The 25,332-nt window shown below is 39.4% G+C and overlaps 2 protein-coding genes and 1 long non-coding RNA gene across 5 annotated transcripts; 1 reads left to right on the forward strand and 2 right to left on the reverse strand.

Moving 5' to 3' along the window:
* The first annotated feature begins 3,869 nt into the window (after positions 1-3,869).
* LOC136356188 (protein FAR1-RELATED SEQUENCE 5-like) lies at positions 3,870-5,936 on the forward strand. Its single transcript, XM_066309775.1, has one exon. It carries the CDS (start codon positions 3,870-3,872, stop codon positions 5,934-5,936), a length of 2,067 nt encoding a protein of 688 aa, XP_066165872.1.
* A 1,999-nt stretch (positions 5,937-7,935) lies between these two features.
* On the reverse strand, positions 7,936-10,508 carry LOC112938569 (uncharacterized). Its single transcript, XM_026024503.2, has 8 exons — positions 10,097-10,508; positions 9,593-9,769; positions 9,185-9,517; positions 8,906-9,103; positions 8,701-8,829; positions 8,487-8,617; positions 8,329-8,404; positions 7,936-8,248 (listed from the first exon to the last, which is right to left on the reverse strand). Exons 1-8 carry the CDS (start codon positions 10,331-10,333, stop codon positions 8,114-8,116), a joined length of 1,416 nt encoding a protein of 471 aa, XP_025880288.1. The 5' UTR covers positions 10,334-10,508; the 3' UTR covers positions 7,936-8,113.
* Positions 10,509-12,624: 2,116 nt separating this feature from the next.
* On the reverse strand, positions 12,625-19,482 carry LOC107280723 (uncharacterized). Of its 3 annotated transcripts, XR_010740652.1 has the most exons (7): positions 18,918-19,482; positions 18,747-18,793; positions 18,404-18,468; positions 17,728-17,802; positions 17,494-17,645; positions 14,068-14,173; positions 12,625-13,276 (listed from the first exon to the last, which is right to left on the reverse strand). It is a non-coding gene; the product is annotated as an uncharacterized lncRNA (long non-coding RNA). The 3 variants fall into 3 exon arrangements; XR_010740653.1 differs by lacking the exon at positions 18,404-18,468; XR_001545279.3 differs by lacking the exons at positions 17,728-17,802; positions 18,404-18,468.
* Positions 19,483-25,332: the final 5,850 nt, after the last annotated feature.

A 25,332-nucleotide genomic window follows, 5' to 3' on the forward strand; every position in this document is an offset into this window, starting at 1 on the left:
ATTTGGACAATAATTTGTTCATGTTCTCATATAAAACTTTTCACCCAACTTTCAAAACCAGATAAATAACTCAGCATTTGCATTATATTGACCTGCATGCTGTCACTAAATCCTTAACATGAACACCCTTGGGTTGGGGCAGATGGAGAATCTCGCATGAATGGAAATGACAACACTAGTTCTTACGTGCTGCATGCCCACTCTGTTCATATATTGGTGCTCCACATATGTGCTAGAATGTTCACAACACTTTTTTCTCTCTCTCATATCTCACCAAGAACTTTGATATATCAAAAGGTCTATCAATTAATCATGTGAAATAGTTTCGGACTAGTGAACATAGTTAAGCGGCCGGATGGTGCGAATTAAGTCATGCCTCTTTCTACTTTTTCAAAATTACCTACTATCCAGGATGAGTCCCATGATTTTGTTACTACGAATGCGTCTAGAGAGCATATAATTTCAGGTGTTGATGGAGGAGTTTGTTTCTTCAGATAAAATTACAAGCTTTCAGAATCAAAGGTTCAACTGATCAATTACTCAATTCCTCAAAGCAAAGACTCCCAGTCCCTCAATGCACTACAAGACCTTATATATATGGATGGAATCATCAATAAATAACAACCCTACTGCTACCGTTTTCCTCGGTCTTTTGAATTTCTTTTGGCTCATCGGAATTTTTTTAGTACAGAAGCTCCTCGATGGGGCAGCTTAACCGTTCAAGCATATCATATATAAAATCCATGTATAGTACATCCATAAAAAAATATTAGTGCTTACACATTGCACAGCCAGCTCGATGCTGAAAAGATATAACCATTTAAAATAACTAGGTGAAACCTCGTGCCTTGCAGCGGGTGTTTGGTATGATAATAAAAATTAGAAATAATGTGTAAGATAACTAGACAATAGAAACTTGCATAAGCTGATTTTTTTTTTTAGGAAACCGACGGCAGGAGCTCTGCCGGAATTTGATTTGAGAAAAGAAAATCCGTGCAATACAGACCAGAGCGAGCAAAATAAAAATACAGATCAAGGTGGCTTAAAAGCCGAGCTACGAAGGTCTATTTCCTGCTTGACAAAGTAAGCTACGTCCCTCTCTGATCTAACAGAACTATTGAAAATTCTATTATTCCTTTCCAACCAAATATTCCACCATGTTGTGAGGAGATCTCCTCTTGTTTTCAGCTTTTGCTCATTTGAACCTTGACGATCGATTTCAGTCCACCAGTTGGATGTTCCACCTGTGGATTGAGCATTTCCTCCTGCCAAGTTTAGCCATGAGCAAACAAGGTTCCATACTTGCCTGACGAATGGACATTCACTGAACAAGTGATTTGTGTCCTCAAAAGCACATGTGCAGAGGCAACATATCCAATTGCATGGCCAATGTCTCATGAGAAGGTTTTGCGCAGTGAGAGTTTTCTGATGAAGAACAAGCCATCCAAAAAAGAGTGATGCTCCGGTGCAATATACTTGAAGTATTATACTCCGAGTAGAATTAATCTGGACCGTTTATTTTAAAGGGTAGGTAAGTAATCTTCTAATATCCTTTAGGGGTAATTTTGGTAGGGGGTGTTTTGTTCGGTGCGCATCTTCGGTTCGCATCGGTTCACATCGTAGGTGTGGACTCCGTCGCGCTATTCCTTCCCCGGCGTCACCGCCTTGCCCGCATCCGTCCGTATCGCTCGCCGTCGCCGCCTTGTCCGCCTCCTCAGTCGCCGTCCCTCTCCTCCGCCCGCGTCGCCTTATCCGCCCCCTCCGTCGCAGTCCGCCTCCCCCGCCCTTCCCGCCCTCACCGCTGTCTCCAGTCCCTCCGGCGCCGTCCGTCGGCCCGGCCATCTCCCCCTCCCCCTTCGGTTCGCATCTGGTCGGAGGCAGGCACCGGCAGGCGGCAGCGCGCCCGGCGGCTATTCCTCCTGGCAGGCGGCGTCGCGGCTGGTGGCGCGGTGCGTCGCGTCTGTTCGACGCAGGCGGCGGCGTGGCCTGCGGCGCTGGTAGTGGCTGGGTGCGGCGAAATCATCAGGTAGGTAGTGGCAATCTTGTTTTTCAGTTCAATAGCAGTTGAACTTGCCGAAATGGGACTAATGTGTTACCTGAATTGCTGAATCTAAATCTGAAAATTTTCTTCTGGATTTTAAAAGCTATTGTTTTTGTAAATACCAGTCCATAAAATTAGTTGTTTCCCATCGATGTTTTCATATCACATCACTGGTCAGAAGTAGAAAACAGCACATTCCCTTCGGTATATTTGGTTATACACATTGATATTTGATTCGTTTCTGTCAGTTTGATGCTTCAGTGGTGATGTTAACATGTCCTACAGAGTAGCAAGTGCAAAATGCATCTTTGAGTGAAAAACATATCTGCCAATGTTGAATCATTAGGATTCAATAAAGATGACCTGATTCTTGTGAACGATGTGGCTTGTGCAAAATTATTTATCTGATAAACGAACTATAGAATACGGTGGAGATTTACTCAGTTTGTCAACGACTGTTATGTGTGTTAGTTCTTAACTGTACCGCATTGGCTCGCCCTCTGTGTGTGTGTGTGTGTTTTACAAGTTATTACTGTTGTGCATGACTAGGAAATTTAGCTGTTAAAAGAACCACACTTTAGTTTTTTTCTTGGTCATCATTAGCTTTTCCTGTCTCAGGTTGAGAAGTGGAATGAACAGAGGGAGAGTGGGACATTTGCAGGACCACTCTAAATCTCCTGTTTGAGAGTCTTCTCAGATCAGTCCGCTGCCCTCGTCGGTGTCACTGCTATCATCTGGTTGGAGTGGGACTCATTCGGGCGACGCTCCGGTGCAATATACTTGAAGTATTCTACTTCGAGTAGAATTAATCTGAACCCTTTATTTTAAAGGGCAGGTAAGTAATCTTCTAATATCCTTTAGGGGTAATTTTGGTATGGGATGTTTTATTCTGTTCGCATTGGTTCGCATCTTCGGTTCGCATCGCAGGTGTGGATACCGTCCCCCAATTCCTCCCCCAACCTCGCCGCCTTGCCCGCCTCCGTCGCCGTCCGTATCGCATTGGTTCGCATCTTCGGTTCGCATCGCAGGTGTGGATACCGTCCCCCAAGTATGAACGATGAAACTGAAGAACAATAGTTTTTTGAAAGAAATATGAACAATATTAAATTGATTTTGCTGTGCATGTATGGCTTGCTGCCCTAGCGAACTGACCATTGATATTTAGATATGATTTAGCATGACATCTTCTGGTAGGATAAGACAAATGCGATATATTTTGACAAAAATAGACAGGGGCTGCATTAACATTGGACTTGGCTTATTTTGCTAGTTTGTCAGCTAACTTGATTATGTCCATAGGAATCCACATGACCTGCAAAAGAGATTCAGGAATTGTGGCAACGATCTGACTACAAATAGGTCTTAATAAGCTGCAATGACCTGGCTCCGTTTCGGATCTTCCTTTTTTAAGGGTTTCGACAATGGTAGAATTATCAGAGAGGAGCATGTAACCGAAGTCATTGTGAAATACACAAATGCATATATTCTCCAGTGGTGCTGAAAAAAGAAACAGAGTTCTGAAACTACTGGATGATGTGCAACACAAAATTTGACTGTACAGCTGAAATGAAAAAAGAAAAATTATCTCTGAACAACCATTTTCAGAAAATGTATTTTAGTATAACAATTTATCGTACATACAAAATTTGCAGCCATTGTGGGGGAACTGTAGTAATTGCTCAATAGTTTAGAGTGGCAATGTATTTATGCAGTTGATGGTTGTTCTTTTTTTATATATACTTATGAGGTATAAAGGACGTAAGCTTATATTTGGGTGCTTGATCTGTTTGTTTTTTTTTGTACTTTTCCGTAGGTGAGGTCTGACATAATGACTTCGAGCTATGTGAGCCTAGAGGATCAGGAAGAGTATAAAATGATGGGTACTGTGGTTTTTTCAAGCGAGGAGGAAGGTTACAAATTCTATTTAGACTATGCAAAGGGGAAGGGTTTCAGTGTGAGGAAAAACAACCTTAAACGGAAGGACGGTGAAATTATATGGAGGCAATTCGTATGCTCATGTGAAGGGTACAGGGAGTTGAAGCACTTTGAGAGGACAGAGCGGATAAGGGAGCCACGGGCACTGACCCGCTGCGGTTGCTTAGCTAAGCTTGAGATTGAGCGGAACGAGGAGAAGGGGGTGTGGTTTGTTAAGGAGTTTGATAACCAACATACGCACGAACTTGCAAATCCAGACCATGTTGCTTTTTTAGGAGTTCATCGTGTGATGAGTGATTCTAAGAAAGCCCAAGCGGTCGAGCTTCGCATGAGTGGCCTTAGGCCCTTTCAAGTCATGGAGGTTATGGAGAATAACCACGATGAGTTAGACGAGGTTGGTTTTGTGATGAAGGACCTTTATAATTTCTTTACGCGGTACGACATGAAGAATATCAAGGGTCATGATGCTGAAGATGTGTTGAAATATCTAACAAGGAAGCAAGAAGAAGATGCAGAATTTTTCTTCAAATACACCACGGATGAGGAAGGGCGTCTTAGGAATGTGTTTTGGGCAGATGCTGAATCACGTTTAGACTATGCTGCTTTTGGTGGTGTTGTTATTTTCGATAGCACTTACCGTGTGAACAAGTACAATCTTCCTTTCATTCCTTTCATAGGAGTTAACCACCACAGAAGTACAACAATTTTTGGGTGCGGAATTCTATCAAATGAGTCTGTCAACTCTTACTGTTGGCTCCTTGAGACTTTTTTGGAGGCAATGCGTCAAGTGCATCCAAAATCATTAATTACCGATGGCGACCTAGCAATGGCGAAGGCTATCAGTAAGGTAATGCCGGGTGCTTACCATAGATTGTGTACTTGGCATATAGAGGAGAATATGAGTCGTCACCTTCGTAAGCCAAAACTCGACGAGCTAAGAAAATTAATTTATGAGAGTATGGATGAAGAGGAGTTCGAGAGACGTTGGGCTGATTTTAAGGAGAATGGAGGCACGGGAAATGGACAATGGATCGCTCTGATGTACCGACTAAGGGAGAAATGGGCAGCTGCCTATACAGATGGGAAATACTTGTTGGGTATGCGCAGCAACCAACGTAGTGAGTCACTGAACTCAAAGCTTCACACCCTTCTAAAGAGAAACATGTCACTAATGTGCTTAGTCAAACATGTTAAGTTGTGCATACAAGGCCTGCGTAAGAAGGAGGCTCAGTTGGACGCTAAGTCTACCAATTCGGTCCCTTTTTGTAGAATAGACGCCGACCCATTGGAGAAAGACGCTGCCCGTATATACACCGCAGTCGTGTTCAAGAAAGTCCGTGCACAGATACGGCTAATTGCAGGACTTGAAGTCATCAGTGGGACTAATCAAGATGGTTCGTCATTGTATGTTGTTGGTTTGAAGGACGATAATGAGGTGTGGGATGAAGTGAGGGTTTCTTTTAAAGGCCAGGCTTTGGAAGGTGTGGAATGTCACTGTCGGAAGATGGAGTGCGAAGACATCCCTTGCTCACACATTTTTGTTGTAGTCAAGTTCCTTGGTTTTGACACCATCCCTCGTTGTTGTGTCGTGGATAGGTGGACAATGGGAGCAAAGGCGGCATTTAGGTCAGACAGGAATGCCGATCCTAATGTGTGGTCTGAACACATGGTTCGGTACCGTAGCCTCCGAAATCTAGGTAGTGATGCTTTCTTCGAGGCCGCTAGGAACCCTGAGCAGACAGAAAAGGCGATGGATTTCTTAAAGGGGATTTTGGATAAAGGATCGTCATCCGATGAGAACATCGTGGCCGGAGATTTTGGTCCTATGCCAACTCACTTTTCGTCTAGTAACCAGCCATTAGAGAAGAGAGTACTTGATCCTGAAGAGATTAGGGCAAAAGGAGCTCCATCGAAGAGACGAAGGCCATTCCGTGAGACATTGCACACAAATAACCAATAAGGTAATTGTGTCTCACAAACTTTGTATATTTTGTATTATTGGCATTGTTTTTGTTTTGGATTAGTTTAATCTTTTCTCAAGATGTGCATATTAAGTGTTTCCGCTGGTGAATGCTTTTGGATTAGAAATGCTGTGAACTAAACTTTATTAGACAGTTATTGTTCAATCAAATGTTACTGTTCCTGGTTGAATTCCATGGAATGGAAATTCGAAATAGTTTTAAAATGATATATGGAGATTTTCTTTATTGGGAAGGATATACTTGTACATAGTCTTAGTTGAACATAGTCTGGGGTAACAATTCAGGTTCAGACAAGAGACTTGTAATCAGGAGACAGATCATGGCAAGAACACAAGATTACTTGTGCCATTAATACTGAAAACTTTTTTTGTTTGGGGAGGGGGGGGGGGTATTCTTCTAGTTACACCCTCCTCTGAATCCATTTCAATTTCGTTTGCTGACTGTTTCCTATTTCTACCAGTTCAGTGGCTCCAATCTTAGCAATAGGTGAAGAACAGACTCCTTTTCTATAGCCATCAAGACTGCATGCATGGGAACAGATCATTTTGCTGTGTGCATCAGGTAAAATCTCTTCTGAAAGTTAGGCGTGCGTTTCCATATGTGCAGAAACATTGCAGCAGTTTTTAATCAGATCTTGTAAGTTATAAGGTACAATACAACTGCATATGGCTGCTGGACTTGGGAAGCTTTTTAATCACTAGTAGTTTGGTCAGGAAACCTTTTTCCTGTGATGATTATAGAACGATCTGCTAACTACTTCCTCCAATGTGAGCCTATGGCAGTAGTAAGGCTTTGCAATCATACAAACTTGTGAGCAGTGATAAGTTTGGATTTATAGGCTTACTTTATGGTGTGTCAACATCTTGGTTTTATTTATTTTTTCTGTCACATCAACTTTTCAGATTGAAGTAATAGTACTGTCATGTTCCTAAATATCCAAGATTACATTAGTACTGTCATGTTCCTAAATATCCAAGATTACATGAACAGAGTGTCCACATGTTGTATGAACTATGAATGCCTCAGAAAAGTGAAGTGCTCCACTAAGGCCTCGAACCTAGTTGTCAGTTCCAAAACTTCAGACGAATTAAATTTTAAAAAAATCACCGACAATTCTTGAAACAGTTTATGGGTGATAATAATAAACATCAAATGTCTTGTTGCGACAAGAAAGGGATTTTCAGTTCCTGCAAAAGACCATTATTCATCTTCTAGCCATCTACATTTCCCTGTCAGGAATAGCATGTAATTTGGCAAGATCTAATCTCATTAGCTTGACATTCCAGTATTGAACACCTTAGCCTTCATAATTTAGGTTTATCTTTAATTTGATTTGATTGCAAAGTCTCCTAAACTTTATTAAATTTTGACAAAGTGCCATGTTCTGAATTCTGATTACTCTTCTGCTGCCCATCCTATCGCGGTTTGCGTAGCATGATATAGACGGCCAACGGAGCAGCTCGGCGACACACTCCCGGCATCGTCAATGGCGCCCATCGCTGCACAGCATCTCCGAAGTCAGTAGCTGATGCGATTGTCAGTGGCCGGCCTGTTCAACTGAACTGTGTTTTAGAGTTCATGATTTTGACTTCATCAGAAGTTTGCGTGTTCAGCTCATGCGATGTTCAGTACTTCAGTTTGGTTGCGTTGGTATCAGCATCTCAAAATGGATTGTTGAGATATGATTGTCTGACAATGACATGTATAAATATTGCACTTCCTAAGTATATTACGTACTTACATGTCATTAAATGACTTATACCCTCTTGAAAAGGATGTGAAGAAAACAAGCTAAATTAATTGATGAATTATGATATGCACTATGTGATTTATATTTAGCCTACGTGATGGTTTAAGCTGTTATATGGTGTTCATGTTAATTTTGTCTATAGATATACCAACTATGTGTTGTAGGAAATAGAAAACTGTACTGCTGAAAATAATCAAAAGGCATCGGTGCAGTAAATACAGTTCGTCTTGAACAGCACCAAGCCAAAACAGTGCAATTAATTTCAGGGAAAAAATTGTAGCTGTATATGACAATAATTAATCGAACACAATGCCTCAGTTATTATTAGTCACCATGAATTTCTGACATGTTCAATATGTCTTCATTGAGCTGAAATTATCAAAACCGTAAAGAACTCTTATTCAATCATACGTCTGCCGCCCTAGTTCCTCCATCAGTACCATTTCCGTTTGAGGTAGAACAGATATTGTTTCGAAGCTTGTTTGACGGAGACATGTACAAGATTGCTGCAAGTTTTCTCCTGTAGCTGTCTATGTCTTCCTGTGTAATTGACAACAATATTATTAGTTTTAAGTGAAATAAATAGGAATGCTTCCGTGCTAATTGTACAACATATATACCTGATAAAATTGTTTGCTTAGCGAATCTCCTGTCCATAACTCCATGAACTTGATTGAGTAAAGCCCACTGGATGTCCTGTACGAGTACGAGTAGATGTAAAATTATTCCGAAATGAATTTTTTTACAAAGTCATCTCTCAGGGTTGTAAATATCTAACCTGTCTTTTTTGTTAGGCAAGTTATATCTAATCCTGATTTTCCAAGCTTGAACATTGTAATCGTCCCACAGAGGGTTCTCTACTATTTTATCATCGAGGACAAGTCGGACACATTTGCGGATGCCTTTCATCTACATGAAATAAATATGTGATAATTAATATTCTACAAACTTGGTTGCACTGATAATGCTAACACTTTATGGGGAAAAAGTACCAGAAACTTAAGTTCTTTCAAGTCATCTTCAGTCGTGTCCATTGAGTCAAGGACACACACCTCCTTTCTGGTACAGTCCAGAACCGCTACGTACCAATGGTCTATTGAAGTTCTTATTGGTAGAAAAATCTGTATGTCAAATCAATACAATTTACAAAATAGTTAAATAATATAATGAATTCAAATTTGTAAGGTATGATTTTACCATATCATTATTCACATAGCTGACTCCAGCGGATTTGTACATATTTTCATCAGTGTTTCCTAGCTCAACACCATCATAATAGCCATACTTGATAAGCATTGACACAACTGACGGGGTCTCTAAGTAGGCATGGTACATATGTTTATGTCGTTTAATTGATCTACTTTGTCCAAAATGCTTGACAAACGCCTTAATGATCTGCATCAACAATACAATTTATGAAGCATTACTTAGAGATGATTTTGCTTTACTTTTTGCAAAAATAGTGCATAGGCGTACCTTTGTGCTAATGTTTTTTTCATAATTGTCATACGGATAAGTCTGTACAAGACATACCAAATCGGCCTTCGTCAAAACGACGTCATCAATATGGATTATCGTCTCAGTAGGCTTTGCACACAATATACGCAACGCAATGCGTGTTTCGTCCGTAGTGCAAACAAAATCGAAGTCATCGTTACCGTCTACCAAGCATCTTTTGTAACAATCAAATTTCTTGTTACTTACAACGGCCCTACCATTGACTCCTCGAACCCTCTTTCCTATAGTGCTAGGATACTCGACCTCGATGTATCTTTTCCTTGGAAAATGTTGTTCTCCATGCGTTATATCCTGCACAAAAGAAAGATATGTGTCAAAGCATTTTGCCATGTGGAAAAAACAAACATAAATGTTCAGAAAATGTACCGTGACTTGCTGTAATTGTAGCTGTTGAATGTGTTCAACGTTTGTCATTCTATCATTCATATTTTCCTGAAATTCAGTGTTATCATGGGCCATCTTTATCAACATCTTTTGCGTTTCACAAATTTGGCTCGAAAGGTCCCCCAGTGAAAGCAAAATCTGTGTTTGCAATCCAGTGACCTGAACAAATAAAAACATTAATTTATTATTCATGCACAAAACCAGAAAACAAACATTCATTTATTCCCGTATACAAAATCACGTACTAAAAAAACAATCACAATCATTTGCTTCATATTGTCAGTACGTCATTATAGCTTCCGGCTAATATGGTGGATACAACACAGAGGTGGTAGACATGGATTTGCAATGTTATATAATTGACAAGTTTATGATTAAAAAAATGGATATAGATGTGCGGACTATGTACCAAAAAAAAAATTGGAGTACACAATGACAGTTATTAAAAATAAATATCTATGACAACAGGAATGTGAGCAAAAATACCGCAGTTTTTTGAAGAATCGGTGGAGATTGGAAAGCATCGATAACACCCGTAACGACGGGGTCATCTGAAACGGTGCAAGTGCTATCATCCTTCGAAGTCTTACTGGCCCTAGACCGTGCCGCTGAAGAATCCCCCGTCGGATGGTTCACTGCCGACGTCGTCATCGGAGACCTCGTCGGGTGCGTCGCTGCAGACGTCGTGATCGGAGACCCCGTCGGGTCCGTCGCTGCCGACATCGTGATCGGAGACCCCGTCGGGTGCGTCGTTGCCGACGTCGTCACCGGAGACTGCTGGCGATCGGCAAGTTTCTTGATTGAAACTAATCTGGCGAGACAACAAGAAAAGCAGAATAACAAATACCTATTTTCCTGGAATCTATATCTATTTGTATTGTTGCCGCTACATCCGGCCGGATCAACATGTGACCGTGCACGACTCAAGTTGAGCATTCCAATGTTTTCGTTGTTCCGTTTTCTGTGGATATATATGTACCTGCACGCTGTAAAACGCAACGGATTATTTCGGTCATAATAACTACTATAACGTCCGAGACGGTCGAATTTTTAGAAAACAATGATTTCCGGTCGAGCGCACATAGAATATAGCTGCACGGATTATTTTGGAGACATAAAAAATTAAATCGCACCGTCCGGACCGGTTCGATTTTTTAGAAAACATGGATTTCCGGTCGATAGCTAGTATATTACAGCGCAACGGATTATTTTGGACACATAAAAAATTAAGTCGCACCGTCCTGTAGACCCCCGTTTTTATAACAGGAATCAATCGTGTAAACAGTACCATTTCCCTGGATCAAGTAGTCTGGTACACACGAATTCATAGCTGAAATACCAAGTGCACATACACGAGCGGCAGCGGGATGGCGATGGGGACGGCGCGGCAGCGGTGACGGGGCGGGCGGTGACGGGGCGGCAGCGGTGGCACGCGGCACGAGGAGGGATGCGACGGTGACGGCGACAGCGCGGCAGGTGACAGCGGCACGGCGGCAGGCGGCGACGGCGACGGCTCGGGGCGCGAGGCGCGCATGGCAGGGGAGGGGAAGGGGCTAGGGAGCCTCGTCGAACACCTAGAGGCTAATGAATAGTGCCTTTTTCCTATTTTTCCCAATTTTAGTTTATTTTCTATATAAATTTGATTCTATAATTTCTAAATCTTGCATAAATGAAGTTTACTCAATATGTGTATTATCTCAACTAATGAATTCACCCTAGATTAATATTACTCATATTTTATTTTTATGTAATTTATTTGAGTTTTAATTAGGGTTAATTCTTATTCCATCGTATTTAAATTTAATTGATCCAAATATGGTCGCGATAATATTTTATTTATTTCTATCCCACCTAATCTTTATTTTGTATTTATTTTACCAATTTGTTTTTAAGGTTTATTCCTAATTAACTATTCTTTACTCACGATTAATAATCTTTGAGATCAAATCCAGATAAAATAGACGAATAAGATCGGCATGATGCAATTAATTTAAAAAGTTTTTGAAAATCCGTATTTTTAGAGTTTTGATTTTGCCGGTCGAATTTTCAGGGTGTTACACGTCCGTACCGGTTCGCTTTTTTAAAAACATGCATTTCCGGTCGATAGCTAGTGTATTAAAGCGCAACTGATAATTTTGGACACATAAAAGATTAAGTCGCACCGTCCGGACCGGTTCGCTTTTTTAAAAACATGGATTTCCAGTCGATCGCTCGTATAATATAGCGGAACGGATTAATTCGGACAAAATAACTATTACGTCCGGGACGGTCGATTTTTAATAAAACAAATATTTCCGGTCGATAGCTCGTATAATATAGCGGAACGGATTAAGTAGCACCGTCCGGAGGGTCGCTTTTTTAAAAACATGGATTTCTGGTCGATAGCTCGTATATTATAGCGGCACGGATTAAATTTGGACAAATAAAAAATTAAATCGCACCGTCCGGACGGTCGCTTTTTTTAAAAACATGGATTTCCGGTCGATCGCTCGTATAATATAGCGGAACGGATTATTTTGCACAACTATAAAAAATTGTCGGAACTTATCCTGTGTTATATTAACGATATCTTTTTATTCCGTTTTAAACTCACGAGGTTTTTAAAACTAATACTACCGAACTCGGCTGAGATTAGGTAGTAGAAGTATAACAGAATTTCCGTACTCTAACTGAATTTTTTTCATGCATAATTATCTGTTTTTTTTCCTGCAGAATTTTGCTCAGATGTTTTTATGCCGAATTATCTGTTCTTTTTTAAACCGAATTATCTGTTATTTTTCCCTGCCGAAATTTATGTTTCTCGTAGCCGCGGATTTACAATAGCTAATAACTGTATATCATATTGATCTTCTATTTTTTCGTAACAAGCTAATCCCAGGTGTAACATACATATATATATATATATATATATATATATATATATATATATATATATATATATATATATATATATATATATATATATATATATATATATGTCGATATATGATACAGTTCTCGGTTTCTTTACAACATGAGGCCAAATTACGAGCCCCCCATGAGGAGCAAACAAAAACAATCTGCTCCCACGATGACGGGCACAAGCCAACAGAAGAAAAAACGGGTACGTCTTTTTACATGAAATTTTCACTCTCAGCTCTTGTATACATCACTACTGCAAATCATACACTCCTCAAGCAAAAAATACATCCGATCTAAGGTGCTATGATAAGTATAGCAGATATGACTAGATTATTTAGGAAGATAGTCTCTTTCCTGATGAAACTGCGTGCCTCTTTTGAGCTCTGGCTAGTCTCTGTATCAAATGTTTAGAGGACGTAGCAGCCTCACAGACAAAACACCATGGCGAGATGTCCCAAGAAATACGGGCCTGCTACATGGGATAATACAGGCAACAGTTTAAAGGGGTCAGGTATAACTCATACTACAGCACCATACACTTTTGTTACCCAACATATAGCTGATTTTCCCACCTAACAGAGCGTATATAGAATCAATTTTTTAGTGAATTAAACAAATGCTAAAGCTCCCATAACAGAACTTGGCAGCAAGTTGAAATGCTAAAGCTCCCCCTGGTACATGTACAAGCTCCAACTTTGAGAGATCTGGATCCTTGGATTCAGCTACCATTCTTCGTATTGTTCCACACATACATACTAGAGGGAACTGCAAAAACAGGACAGAAGTATACTATGATTATACCCATTTTGCAACTGTACTTTAGTATATAAAATCTTTTATTAATCTTGCAGAGATAAATATGAAATACATTTACATTGCTAATACCTTCCAATGAAAGCTCCTTCCACAGACACAAGAAAAGAAAACACCATATGAAAGCTCAAAAAGCATTTACAACCTTAACCCTGATTTTCCCGTGAACCAATTAATGCTTTGTCTCCAATTACGCACTCTTATATTGACTAACACCTTCATCCTATATGTTCAGAAATCCCTGTCGAGCCAAACCCCCACCCCACCCCCACGCCCATCCCCACTAAGAAAGATATAGTACAAAAAAAATATATGCTTGCATAATTATCACATCAGCAAGAATATAGTACATTATGATTTATATGACCCCAAATGGTAATAAGGTGTTCACTTCAATCACATTGGTTCTCATGTTAAGAAAATTAATATGGATTAGTACCTTATGATGTGCAATACAGTGCACCATTAGGATTTATGGCTGCTGTATATATGAGCACTTGCATAAATTTTCACAAGGACTAAACTTTTATTATCTTTTCTGTTAATCAGGGAACTCTAGTTTGCTCTCCACATGCCATGTACGAGGTAATACTCCATCTAAGTCCACGTCAAAAGGAAGCTATCGAGGGTTCAGGTCTTGGCAACTTGCTAAAGATTGACAACATACATATTGACCGAAACTTGTGCAATGAGATTGCAAGAAGCTACGACAAGGAGAAGAAAGCATTCAATATTAATGGTACCTTCGTAACGATGACACTCGATGATGTTGATTGTTTGCTTGGACTGCCATCAAAAGGAGATGACATATTTGAGGCACCAAAAATCAATAAACCAGAATTGTTCAACCTGTACAAAAAGGAAGGCCAAACAACAATTACTTTACAAGCATTACGGGAAGCAATAATCAACTCCTCGAGCTACGATGACCACTTCATTCGAAGATTTATTCTTTTCTCAATTGGATCATTCATATGTCCTACAACTCAAAGATATGTGCGCTCAGAATATCTCAATCTCGTCGACGACGTTGACAAAATGAGGGAACTAAACTGGTCTAGTCTAACACTGAATCAGTTACTGAAAGGCATAATAAAATTTAGAGAGAAGACAACAAACATTGAGGGGAACGTATGCCTCTTACAGGTTCGTTTCAAAATTTAGTATGTTTACAAAATTGTCATGAACATATTTTCATAGCAATACTCATTATCTAATGTTCAAATGCTTGCAGATTTGGTATTGGGAAAAAGTGCGAATAGATAAATTGGCTGCGACAATATATCATTCTAGCCGTCAAAGGCCACTAATTCAGTACTGGGATAAAAAAAAAGAAAAAAAGCGAATTTCTTACCTTTTTGGACAAGGGAAGGTAACTATCTCATTTTTAATACTATGTACTAATTATATCAACTGTCTGTAAAATCTCTAATACACCTTTTTCACTAAAAATAGGTTGTCAACGACATTAGGGGAACTATACATTGCAATGAAATCCCCGAAGAAAAAGCGCAGGACAATGACTCAGAAACACGTAGCAATGAAGATTTTGAAGGCACTTCTGAAGAGGTATATATTATGGGGTTTTAATACGAACTCTATTTAACAAAAAAATGTTCGACATCATTTTCTCACTTGTGCTATGCAGGTACACTCTATAACATCCACTGAACAATCAGCCGACATCACTTTACAAGAAAGGTTACAAGAAAGCATCCAAACTTTACAAGATAATTTCAACGATTTCACAAAGGATTTTTGGCCACGTATGCGATCATTGATACTAGATTGCATGGAAAATGGTTCAAAATGCCCAGATCGAAAAGATAGTACGCATGTGTTTGAGGTAAAGATCATATGCTACACTGTTAATCATTATTACTTACATAACACCGCTAAAAAAAGGTTGATGCTTTTGCAGGATGTTGAACAAGAACAAATTGATCCCAGGGAGCATGTATCAAATCATAACGAAGAGACCTATATAAACCAAAATGTAAACATGACTTGTGAAACGAAGGTAAACAGAATTTTATTTCTCTCGCTAACGTTACTACAACTTATCATAATACTAACGTGCACTTTATTACCTAACAGGACAGAAGTAACCAGAGCAATCAAAGCAGGAAGAGGCTTACAGGTCCTACAGGAAGAACATACAAACCAACTAATCGGACTGACTTCATCTACGAAACAAGGGGTAAAAAGGACATAATCAAAACCCAAGCACAGACAAAGAAAACAATAGGTACTATGCTATTTCATAGTTACATATGCTCATGTCAATGGTACTAACTTTACTCCTTTTCAAGCGCAAACGAATAAAGAAGCTTACATGCCAGACACAGATGAATTACGGGATGAAAAGAAGAGGAAACAAGACAATCAAACACCGAATGAAATATCCGAATGTATGAACTCTCTACATCATCCTTAATTTTTTACTTATAATCTACATTTGTGTGTTACTGATTTGACTTACCCTTTGCCAGACACAAACGAATTACGGGGTGAAAAGAAGAGGAAACAAGACAATCAAACACCGAATGAAATATCCGAATGTATGAACTCTCTACATCATCCTTAATTTTTTACTTATATTCTATGTTTATGTGTTACTGATTTGACTTACCCTTTTCTAGTGTACATCGAGAAGGAAGATCTTACCCAAAAAAACATAGACAAAGGCCCACCAAAGAACGCCTTACGAGGTCAAAAGAAGAAAAAAACGAATGGCCAAACAACGTTAAAAAATTCAGAAGGTAATGACTAACCATTTAACATTTCTATACATCTATTACTAATTTGTCCTACCTTCGTAGAGTTGACTGAAAAAGAAGACCCGTTCATTACCTACATTAATAACACGGAGGATAACAAAGTGATGGTGCATATTGAAGAAGTGGAGGTTAAACGGATAAGAATGAAAGTACTAACACAACCAGCTTTCTTGAATGATGATGTAAGTTCGCCTATTTAACAAGCCTACTATTCTTTTATAACTATATTTGTTATGTAACTCAACTAAACTCAAATTCAGGTCATGGATGCATACATCCAATGCCTCCGCTATAAAGAGAAAGGAATCAGGGGAGATGGCAAGGCCTTCCTAGAGATGGCCATTAAAACAGGTCTACTAAATGTAGAGGGAGCGCATATCGAAGCAAGCGAACCTCGAGATAAACGATGGATTAGAGATATGGCACGCGACTATCTAGCATTTGACATGGTAATACTTATTTAAGCTATCTATGTAATGGGGATTTCAATTTATGACTCAATCTTACTGTTGACCATCTGCAGATTTTCCTCCCAATTAATATTAAAGATACACACTGGTACCTAGCCGTTCTTAACGCCAAGCGACGTGAGGTGCAAATACTAGATTCGCTCGCAAAGCCAATCAGTAAAGATCGACCCGATCTAAGGCGTGTGGTAAGCGATACACTTCCACTTGTATAATTCAAATCGGTTTTGCTATATTTTAACCGTACCAACGTTGCACAAAACTTCCCAGCTGCTAGCTATCGAGAGGGGATTACACGGGACAGAGAATCAGCACCCACAGTTAAAACACGATTGGCCTGATTTCAAAATTACCGAATGGGACTACAACAAAGTCCAAAAATTGCCAAAGCAAGGAGACTGGTGGGTGACTCAAACTCTTCCACGTGATATTCACATTATTCAATTACGGAAACATTTTAGCCTAACGACTAAATTCTTGTAGCGTCTCGTGCGGCCTGTACACCCTTAAGTTCATGGAGCATTGGACCGGATCTTATCTCCCAAAAATTCAACTACAGGTAACTACAACAACCTCTATTCATATTTTGCACCACTGCTTCCCAATACGAAAAACCATTTAAAATGCACTCCCTTTACATTATGCAGAAGGAAGTGAAAACATTTCGACAGGACTTAGCCGGAATTTTGATCAACTCCGAACTGAACAACATTAAAGATCGTCCACTGCTACCAACCACGACATAAATGGATCATCTGTCATACATTTATCACAATTACCTTACTATGCTCTCTTACCCTTATTAAATAATTTATATACTACTTGAGTATTTTTTGGATCCCAAACATTGATGCCTTTTTGAGATAATATTCATAGTTCATATTTCAATCCATTTGAGAAGGAGCGGTATATGAATCCTTACGCTTCGTGGTGACTCAGCGCAGTCAGCTGTCGACGTCACCGACGTGCGTCTGCTACAATGTCGCACCTTGACACCGATAACCCCTTCGCCGGCATGCGGATCCCCTTCGCGCATGCCACCCTTCGCGCATGCCACCGTCTTGCAAACTGACCCTGCTCCCAACCATTCAATCAAATAATCAATATACAATACAATGGATTCAAGAACAAACAACCTTTGAAATTTCATTCCTACCAACACTGTGGAATTTGATTGCTATCATGCTATGATCACCACCTGTATATATCATAGATTACATCCTTCCAGAGCCTGGTAATCATAGAAGAACATAGAATCAAAATACCATACTCACAACGACTGATCAACCCAGAAATCTCAGTGCTAATTTGCACTTGGAAGGTGATAGTGTTATGGCAATCCACAATATCTGCACTTGAACCATAATATGAAAAAAAAAATGAAGTGCAATGTTGTCCTGTCTGAACAAAATGGACCAACTTTGAAGGAAAAATATTCATGCAAATATGGTGATCTGGACAAATTTTAATTTTAAAATGCTATTAGTTCACATATATCTTGATCTATAATATGCTCCACAAATATACCAAATAACCAATGCAGATTACCTGTCGTGGATCATGTACAAAATTCAAAATACAACCACAGTTTTTTGTACACAGTGAACATTAATGTTGTGCCCATTCAACTATAATTTTTAAGCCAACCATAGATTCATGCATGTCTGGAAAAGAAAAGAGACTGCATAATCATTTTGAAAGACTATTTAACAATTGAGCGCTTAATTTATTGTACTAAATCAATCCGAGGCACTAAATAAAACAGAACCAAGCATTAGCTTTCAAGCACATATGCAGAATGTGAGATAGGTCAGAATGCATGGAAGCAATACCGAAGCCATATCAAACAGCATGCAACGGCTGCAGCCAACATGCAGTCCTCAAACAGTCCATTCATCTGGTGGATCAAACAACCATTCAATCAAATAATCAATATACAATACAATGGATTCAAGAACAAACAACCTTTATCTGAAAAATCACAACAGTAATGGTTGGTATATTAAGATGCTGCTTAGGTGAGCACTATAATGAAGGCTGAAGCAACAGAGTAAATGAGTAATCTCGCATTAGAAGATGATACTCTTTACCAACTTCTCTTCGCTGTCTTTCTCATACCGTATAACTGAATATTGGTAAGAAAAGTATGGTAAGATTGGAGGATTCAGAATGTACCTGAAGCTCGGCTGTCTCCTCTCGATTCCTCGCATAGTATCTGAACACTGAAGAGGGAAAAAATTGAAAATTAACCAAAAAAAACTGCAATTCAAGACAATAGAATTGGTGAACTGTGATTAATATGACCCAGTTAGTAGGACTCCTACTACCTAATAGAGTATCGCTTACACTGGGTTAAATCGGTTGCCAAGGGCATGTTCAGACTTCAGAGAAGGGAGCGGCTAGGTCGATGGCGACAGCGGTGGAGTGGAGAATGGTGCGTCGGTCCATGGGGAGGAGACCGTGGCGGTGGTGGCTCGGGGAGGCGACGCGCCGAAGAGGACTCGTCGCGCGCCGGCGGAGGCGGGTGGAGGGGCGACTACGTCACGCGACTCGCTGGACAAGGGGGCGGGGGAGGAGGACGGCGACGGTGGGGGCTCACAAGCCGGCGCTGAGACGCGGGCGGAGGAGAAGGAGGCGAGGGCGACGAGGAAGGGCTTCGACGGAGGGAAGCCGCCGATATCGGGGGAGGCGGGGAGGCGGACGTCGACGGAGGGGCGCTGGCGATGGAGAAGGCGGCGAGGAAGGGCGAGTGCGGCGAGGGAGCGTACAAGGCGACGGCACTGGACAGGCGACGGCGCTGGACAGGCGACGGAGGCGGCGAGGGAGATGGACGGCGGCGTAGGCGGGGATGGGGTGGACTGGCGACGGGAGGTGCTGAAATGGCGACGATGCGATAGGAATCGGATAGGGATAGGATGACTAAGAGACCGAAAAAATACGATAATACCCCTACGCGATTTTTTTCTCTTGACGAAAACACCCTTCCATATTTCTACTTCCACTAATACTGGTGGGAGTAGAATTAGATCTCAGCCCTACAATTAAATACGACCAATGGCCCAGATTAAATTCTACTCCGAGTAGAAAGCACCGGAGTGGGACTCTCCAAAAAAACCTTGTTTTTGGTTCGGCCGGCGCCTTCCATATCGAGGAGAAATTTATGGAAGCAAAAGATCCCTCGAATTGAAAAAGGTAAGCACTCTTGCTTGTGTAAATCCCTACTTCATTCCACTTCCAAGAGATATCATCAGGAATAGCGGAGAGGTTAACATCCTGTAACAGGCTTCCCAAGTGGACTAACTCATGTATTTCCTTGACCGTGGAGAATTGCCGGAAAGAGGCAAGCCATTTATTTCCAACCAGCTCAACTTGGACCTTTCTTTGCTTTCTTTTGGCCAACCTGAAACATGAAGGTGCTATATCCTTCGGGCAACATTTTTGAAGCCAATTGTCATGCCAGATGCTTGTTTTTTCTCCGTTGCCTAGTGTGATCGACGTCGCTGCTTGGAATAATCTCCTGTCAGTTTCATCGCAAGGTACTGGCATTCCGGTCCAAGGTTTGCCTTCATCCTTCCAACTAAACCAGAGCCATCGTAGACAGAGAGCTCGCGAATATCTTTCTAGGTCCAACAGCCCTAACCCTCCTAACTGTTTAGGCATACACACCGTTTGCCAGTTTACGAGACTGCTACCCAGATTGGTCTTGTCTGGATCTTCCTCCTTCCAAGGAAGGCTCTTTGATAGCGATCAATTCTCTTTAGCACCCATTTAGGTGCCTGAAGAGCTATAAGGTGGTGTGTTGGCATCGAGCTTAAAACTGATTGCACTAGTGTTTTGCGTCCTGCCGATGTGAATAATCTTCCTTTCCATCCTAGAATACGTGAACCTATTTTCTCAATCAGCAGAAGGAAATCTACTTTTCTTAATTTTCTGAAATGAAGGGGTAACCCTAGGTATCAGCATGGGAATTGCTTTATCAAGCCCAGGAAATTTGCTAGCAGGGAGGTAAGGTCTATTCCTTCACACCTGATTGGGTAAATCTCTGTTTTGCTCACATTTGTGTGAAGACCCGAGGCTTGAGCGAAGAAGGATAAGAGTTGCAGTAGTGCCAATAGGTCATTTGGTTCAGGTTTCATGAATAGCGCCACATCATCTGCATATAGTGAACATCTGAACCTGTCGAAACGCCCCCCGATCGGAGAGAGCAGAGAAGCGCTTTCAGCCGCTTTCACAATACGATGAAAAGGTTCCATGGCTAGGATAAACAACATTGGCAAGAGCGGGTCACCTTGTCGAAGACCCCTCACATGCGCAATTGACGGCCCAGGAACTCCATTCAGTAGAATTTGAGATGTCGATGTCGCTAGAAGATTAGAAATCCAATTTAATGATTGAGTTCCAAAACCAAAATAACGCATGACTTCTAAAAGATAAGGCCAGCAAACGGTGTCGAAAGCTTTAGCAATGTCAACTTTGAAGAAAAGACTTTGTTTCTTCGATTTATGCAAGAATTTCACCATATTTTGAACGTAAAGGAAATTGTCGTGAATAGCCCTTTTGCGAATGAAAGCACTTTGGTTTGGGGAAACAAGCTCAGGAAGCTCTGGGGCTAGTCTGTTTGCCAATAGCTTGGAAATTATCTTCGATAAGCTATGAATTAGACTTATAGGGCGGTAATGCTCTGCTCCATTAGCATCATCTTTTTTGGGGAGGAGACAGATGAAAGTCGAGTTTAAGTCACGAAGTTGCAATGTATTTCGATTGAAGAAAGAAATTACTGCCTTTAGTAGATCCTCTTTGATTATCTCCCAGGCAGCCTTATAGAAAGCCCCTATGAAACCGTCTGGACCTGGTGCCTTTTCGGCCGGCATTGAGAAAATAGTCGCTTTCAGCTCTTCTTCCGTAATGTCCTCTTCTATATCCTCAAGGTCTAAAGAAGGTAGGTTCAACATGCTCCAATTAATTCCAGATCCTCTTTGGAAAGAAGTTCCCAATCTCTCTTTGAAGAACCGGAAAAGCTCCTCCTCTTTGTCTTGCGCCGAAACTGCGATACCGGTTGGCGTATTAAGAAATTGAATAAAGTTCTTTCTTCTCCTCGAGTTTGCTTTAATGTGGAAAATTTTTGAATTAACATCCGCTTCTTTAGGCCAAGTTTGCCGTGAACGTTGTCTGATTTGGAGTTTGTTTAGAACGCATAAGCTGATGTGGTTTATCATAATTTATATAGTATATAGAATAATGACCTAAATTTAAAGGTAATATGATGTGGCTTTATGAAAGAAGAAAATGAGGAAGATAATTCCAACCATAGATTAATCATTTGTGGGTTAGAAACAATTGAGGTGATATGGCTTAATGAGAGAAGAGAGAAATAACACTAACTAGGTGAGAATGAATTAATTGTATTGGTATATAGATATTATACAAAATGATGGAGAGATATATTGAAATATTTTGAGAATTGTGTGAAATGATGATTTAACATGCTTGGATTTTTTAAGCTCTAAAATTTAAGTGAGGATGAACTACGTAGGCATATAGGATATTATAAAATGTGAAGGAGAGATATATTAAAATATTATTTGAATTATGTGGAAGATAATTTAATTAACACGCTTGCATTTTAAAGCTCTAAAACTTAATATATTAGCATGCTTGCATGAGATTTGAGATGTAGTAAATGTTAGTGGATGATGTGGCATCTTTGTATGTTAAGCTTTAGAATATAGTGGGTCTTAACTTTATAGAAAGATAGGATAAGTAAGTAGTGATGTATATCTCGTAATAACTAACTTAATTCGAAAAAAGAAAGAGAAAATGAGAGGAGGATAGGCGTACTTACATACGTAAGTTTGATGTTGTTTGTTGTGTGGGGCCAGGAGAGAAGGGTTATTTTGATCTCATGGTCAAAATTAGTAGGTCCACCATTTTAAATGAAAATCGATGGTCAGATATTTTTATTTTTTATTATAATTTCTATAATTTATTAGAGTGTCACATCGTGGCTTTAGAGTGTTTGTAGGAGTGTCATGTGAGGTGACTTAGGAGTGTTTGAAGAAAGTTTAACGTACTTTTACTTATAATAGTACAAGATTAGCGATCTTCCCTCCACGTAAACAACGGTTAATCAGTCAAAAGAAAAAGAAAAAAAATCTTCACTCTTCGTCAAGTGCGCCAGCCCACTGCCACCACCTAAAAATTTTGCATAAAGTATTTTTGATTTTGCAGCTTGCAGTCGAAATCTAGCTGCAAGAAATCACCTCATATTTCCTGGGCCATCAAGAAGACCTTGTACTAGCAAGTTGCTCGACTATACATGTTTGCAAGATCAATCCCAAATATCTCAAATCGTGCTAATGCAGGGTACTTATTTCTTACAGGCTCTTTTTCCATGGTGAAGGTGGATGTTCCTGATGCATACCAAGCTTACAATGCTGCACAATCCAAAAGAAAAAGCAAATATTTGACTATATGATATCGATATCTCCACAGTGGCAATGTTCATACTCCCTCCGTACCCGTAAAACAGGCCGTTTTGGACAGCGACGCGATCTCCAAAATATAACTTTGACTCATTGTTTCTATAAAAATATTTATTGAAAAGTGATATATGTATACTTTTATAAAAGTATTTTTGAAGACAAATCTATTCATATAATTTTTATATTTTCAAATTCAACAACTTGACAGTTATTCATGATTTTTATTCTCAAGGTTTGAGTTAAATATTATCCTAAATGACTTCCTTTACGAGTACGGAGGGAGTAGTAGTTAACCTATGCTTGATTGTTCTATTTATCCTTTCCACCAAAATTTTTTATTTAATATAGTAGAGGTGCATGTCATCCTTGTGTTTTTTATTAAATACTCCCCCACTTCATACTATAAGTCATTTGATTTTTTTTCTAGTTAAACTTTGTTAAGTTTGACCAAACTTATAGCAAACTTTTAACGACATAAAATATCAAGTTAGTTTTATTAAATTTAACACTAAATATATTTTAATAATATGTTTGTATTGTGTTTAAAATACTACTATATTTTTCTATAAACTTGATCAACTTTGAAGAAGTTTGACTTAAAAAAGTCAAACGATTTGGGCTGCGTTTGATTCTACAACAAGAGTTGGATTAAATTTTGAATATTCATGGCACGCTTTTTAAGCTACTAAACGGTGCGTTTCGTGCAAAAACTTTCTATAAGAAAGTTGCTCTAAAATATTATATTAATCTATTTTTTAAGTTTGTAATAATTAAAATTTAATTAATCGCACGTTACTACCACCTCGTTTTGCGTGAAACACTTAATTTTTATTTTTATCTTCATCTTCATCTTTAGGAGATTCAAACACCACCTAATAATATGAAACGGATGGAGCATTGAACAGTAGGTCATTATTATTGAGAAAGGTAATAGAATTGGAAAAAAAAAGATTCCCTTCAACTTCCCGAAAGGAAATGCTTCACTTGCAACAAATATGTATATGTATAGGTAACATACCACTACCGAAGAACTCATTTTTACTACCGTGAAAACCCCCATTTATTCCGGTTATAGCTTCCGTGACCAATAAATCGAGACTAAAAATCTCGATCTTTAGTATCAGTTGAAATAATCGGTACTAAATATGCATACAAAATCAAAAAACATGTGATTCAAACTCAAGATCTCTCACCTCAGCCCTCACGCGCGTAACCATCCCACCAAGTCCACACATCTAACTTGGATAGGGATGTTTTTTTTAACTAACCCTAGGGATATCTTTAGAACTGGTTGACCAACCTGTACTGAAATATCTTTAATACTTTAATACGGGTTGATGTTACCAAATGGTACTAAAAATGTATTTTTAACACCGATCGGTAACGTCAACCGGGACTAAAGATTCTCCAGTATTAGTCTCAGCTGGTGTTATCAACCGGTACTAAAGATGTATTTTTAAGTACTAGTTAATAATACTAATCGAAAATAAATATGTTTTTGGGATTTGGATTTCTAGAAGCGGTACTAATGTATTCGAGATATTTGTGTGACCACGAAAACATATCAGTTCTCTAGTATAGACACTAAAAATGATCTCAGCCATTCATAGTGTCTGACTCCCTTAAAGCTATATCCAATCCCTTTGATAGCTAAAAACAAAGCAATTAGAACGATATATACATGTAGTACAGAAGTTGTCATCTCATAACTCTCTGTCCCATTGTAACACACACCTAGCAAAAGTGAAGGGAAAATAATGTATATTAGTGTGTTTCTTTAAATAGGAGAGTATGTTTTTTTTTAATCTCCTGTTAGTTTTATATTTTTGTCCTTTTACCTTTACGGCATGATTCTGAACCTGTAAAAATGTATATAAGGCGAAACGTATTTGCCGACCCACTTATTTTAAGGACTCTCGTAATTATATATTGTGATGCAGTATATCTATATATGAGAAGCGTATAGGGGTCTTTCGGCTAGCTCCACAAGGTAGTAGGCTAGATGACCTGGGTTTAAAGTCTCATCCCTTCTAATTATTTGATATTCCCTAATATTCATGTTTTTTTCCAGTATATCTATACACGGTAATGTATTGGAATTTTTATTATTTTTAGTGTGAATGCCATCCTAGATATTTTGAAATGACTAAATGTTCACGCTTTATATTGTACGTGAGCAAGACAGTTCGCAAATGGATTAAGCCCCTTCTGTCATCACTTGGTGTCATGATTGCTGATTTTCAGCACTGGATTTTTCACAATATGATCCTTTTAAAAAA

Source organism: Oryza sativa, chromosome 4, assembly GCF_034140825.1.
Source record: "Oryza sativa Japonica Group chromosome 4, ASM3414082v1".
Lineage (NCBI taxonomy): Eukaryota > Viridiplantae > Streptophyta > Magnoliopsida > Poales > Poaceae > Oryza > Oryza sativa.

Excerpts from the sequence above, each read along its gene's own strand:
- LOC136356188 (XM_066309775.1), top strand. The coding sequence starts at position 3,870 with ATGACTTCGAGCTATGTGAGCCTAGAGGATCAGGAAGAGTATAAAATG.
- LOC112938569 (XM_026024503.2), bottom strand. The coding sequence starts at position 10,333 with ATGTCGGCAGCGACGGACCCGACGGGGTCTCCGATCACGACGTCTGCA. Across the intron at positions 9,518-9,592 it reads TACAATTACAGCAAGTCACG|GATATAACGCATGGAGAACA; the intron begins GTACATTTTCTG and ends TCTTTTGTGCAG. Across the intron at positions 8,830-8,905 it reads GCTATGTGAATAATGATATG|ATTTTTCTACCAATAAGAAC; the intron begins GTAAAATCATAC and ends TTTGACATACAG.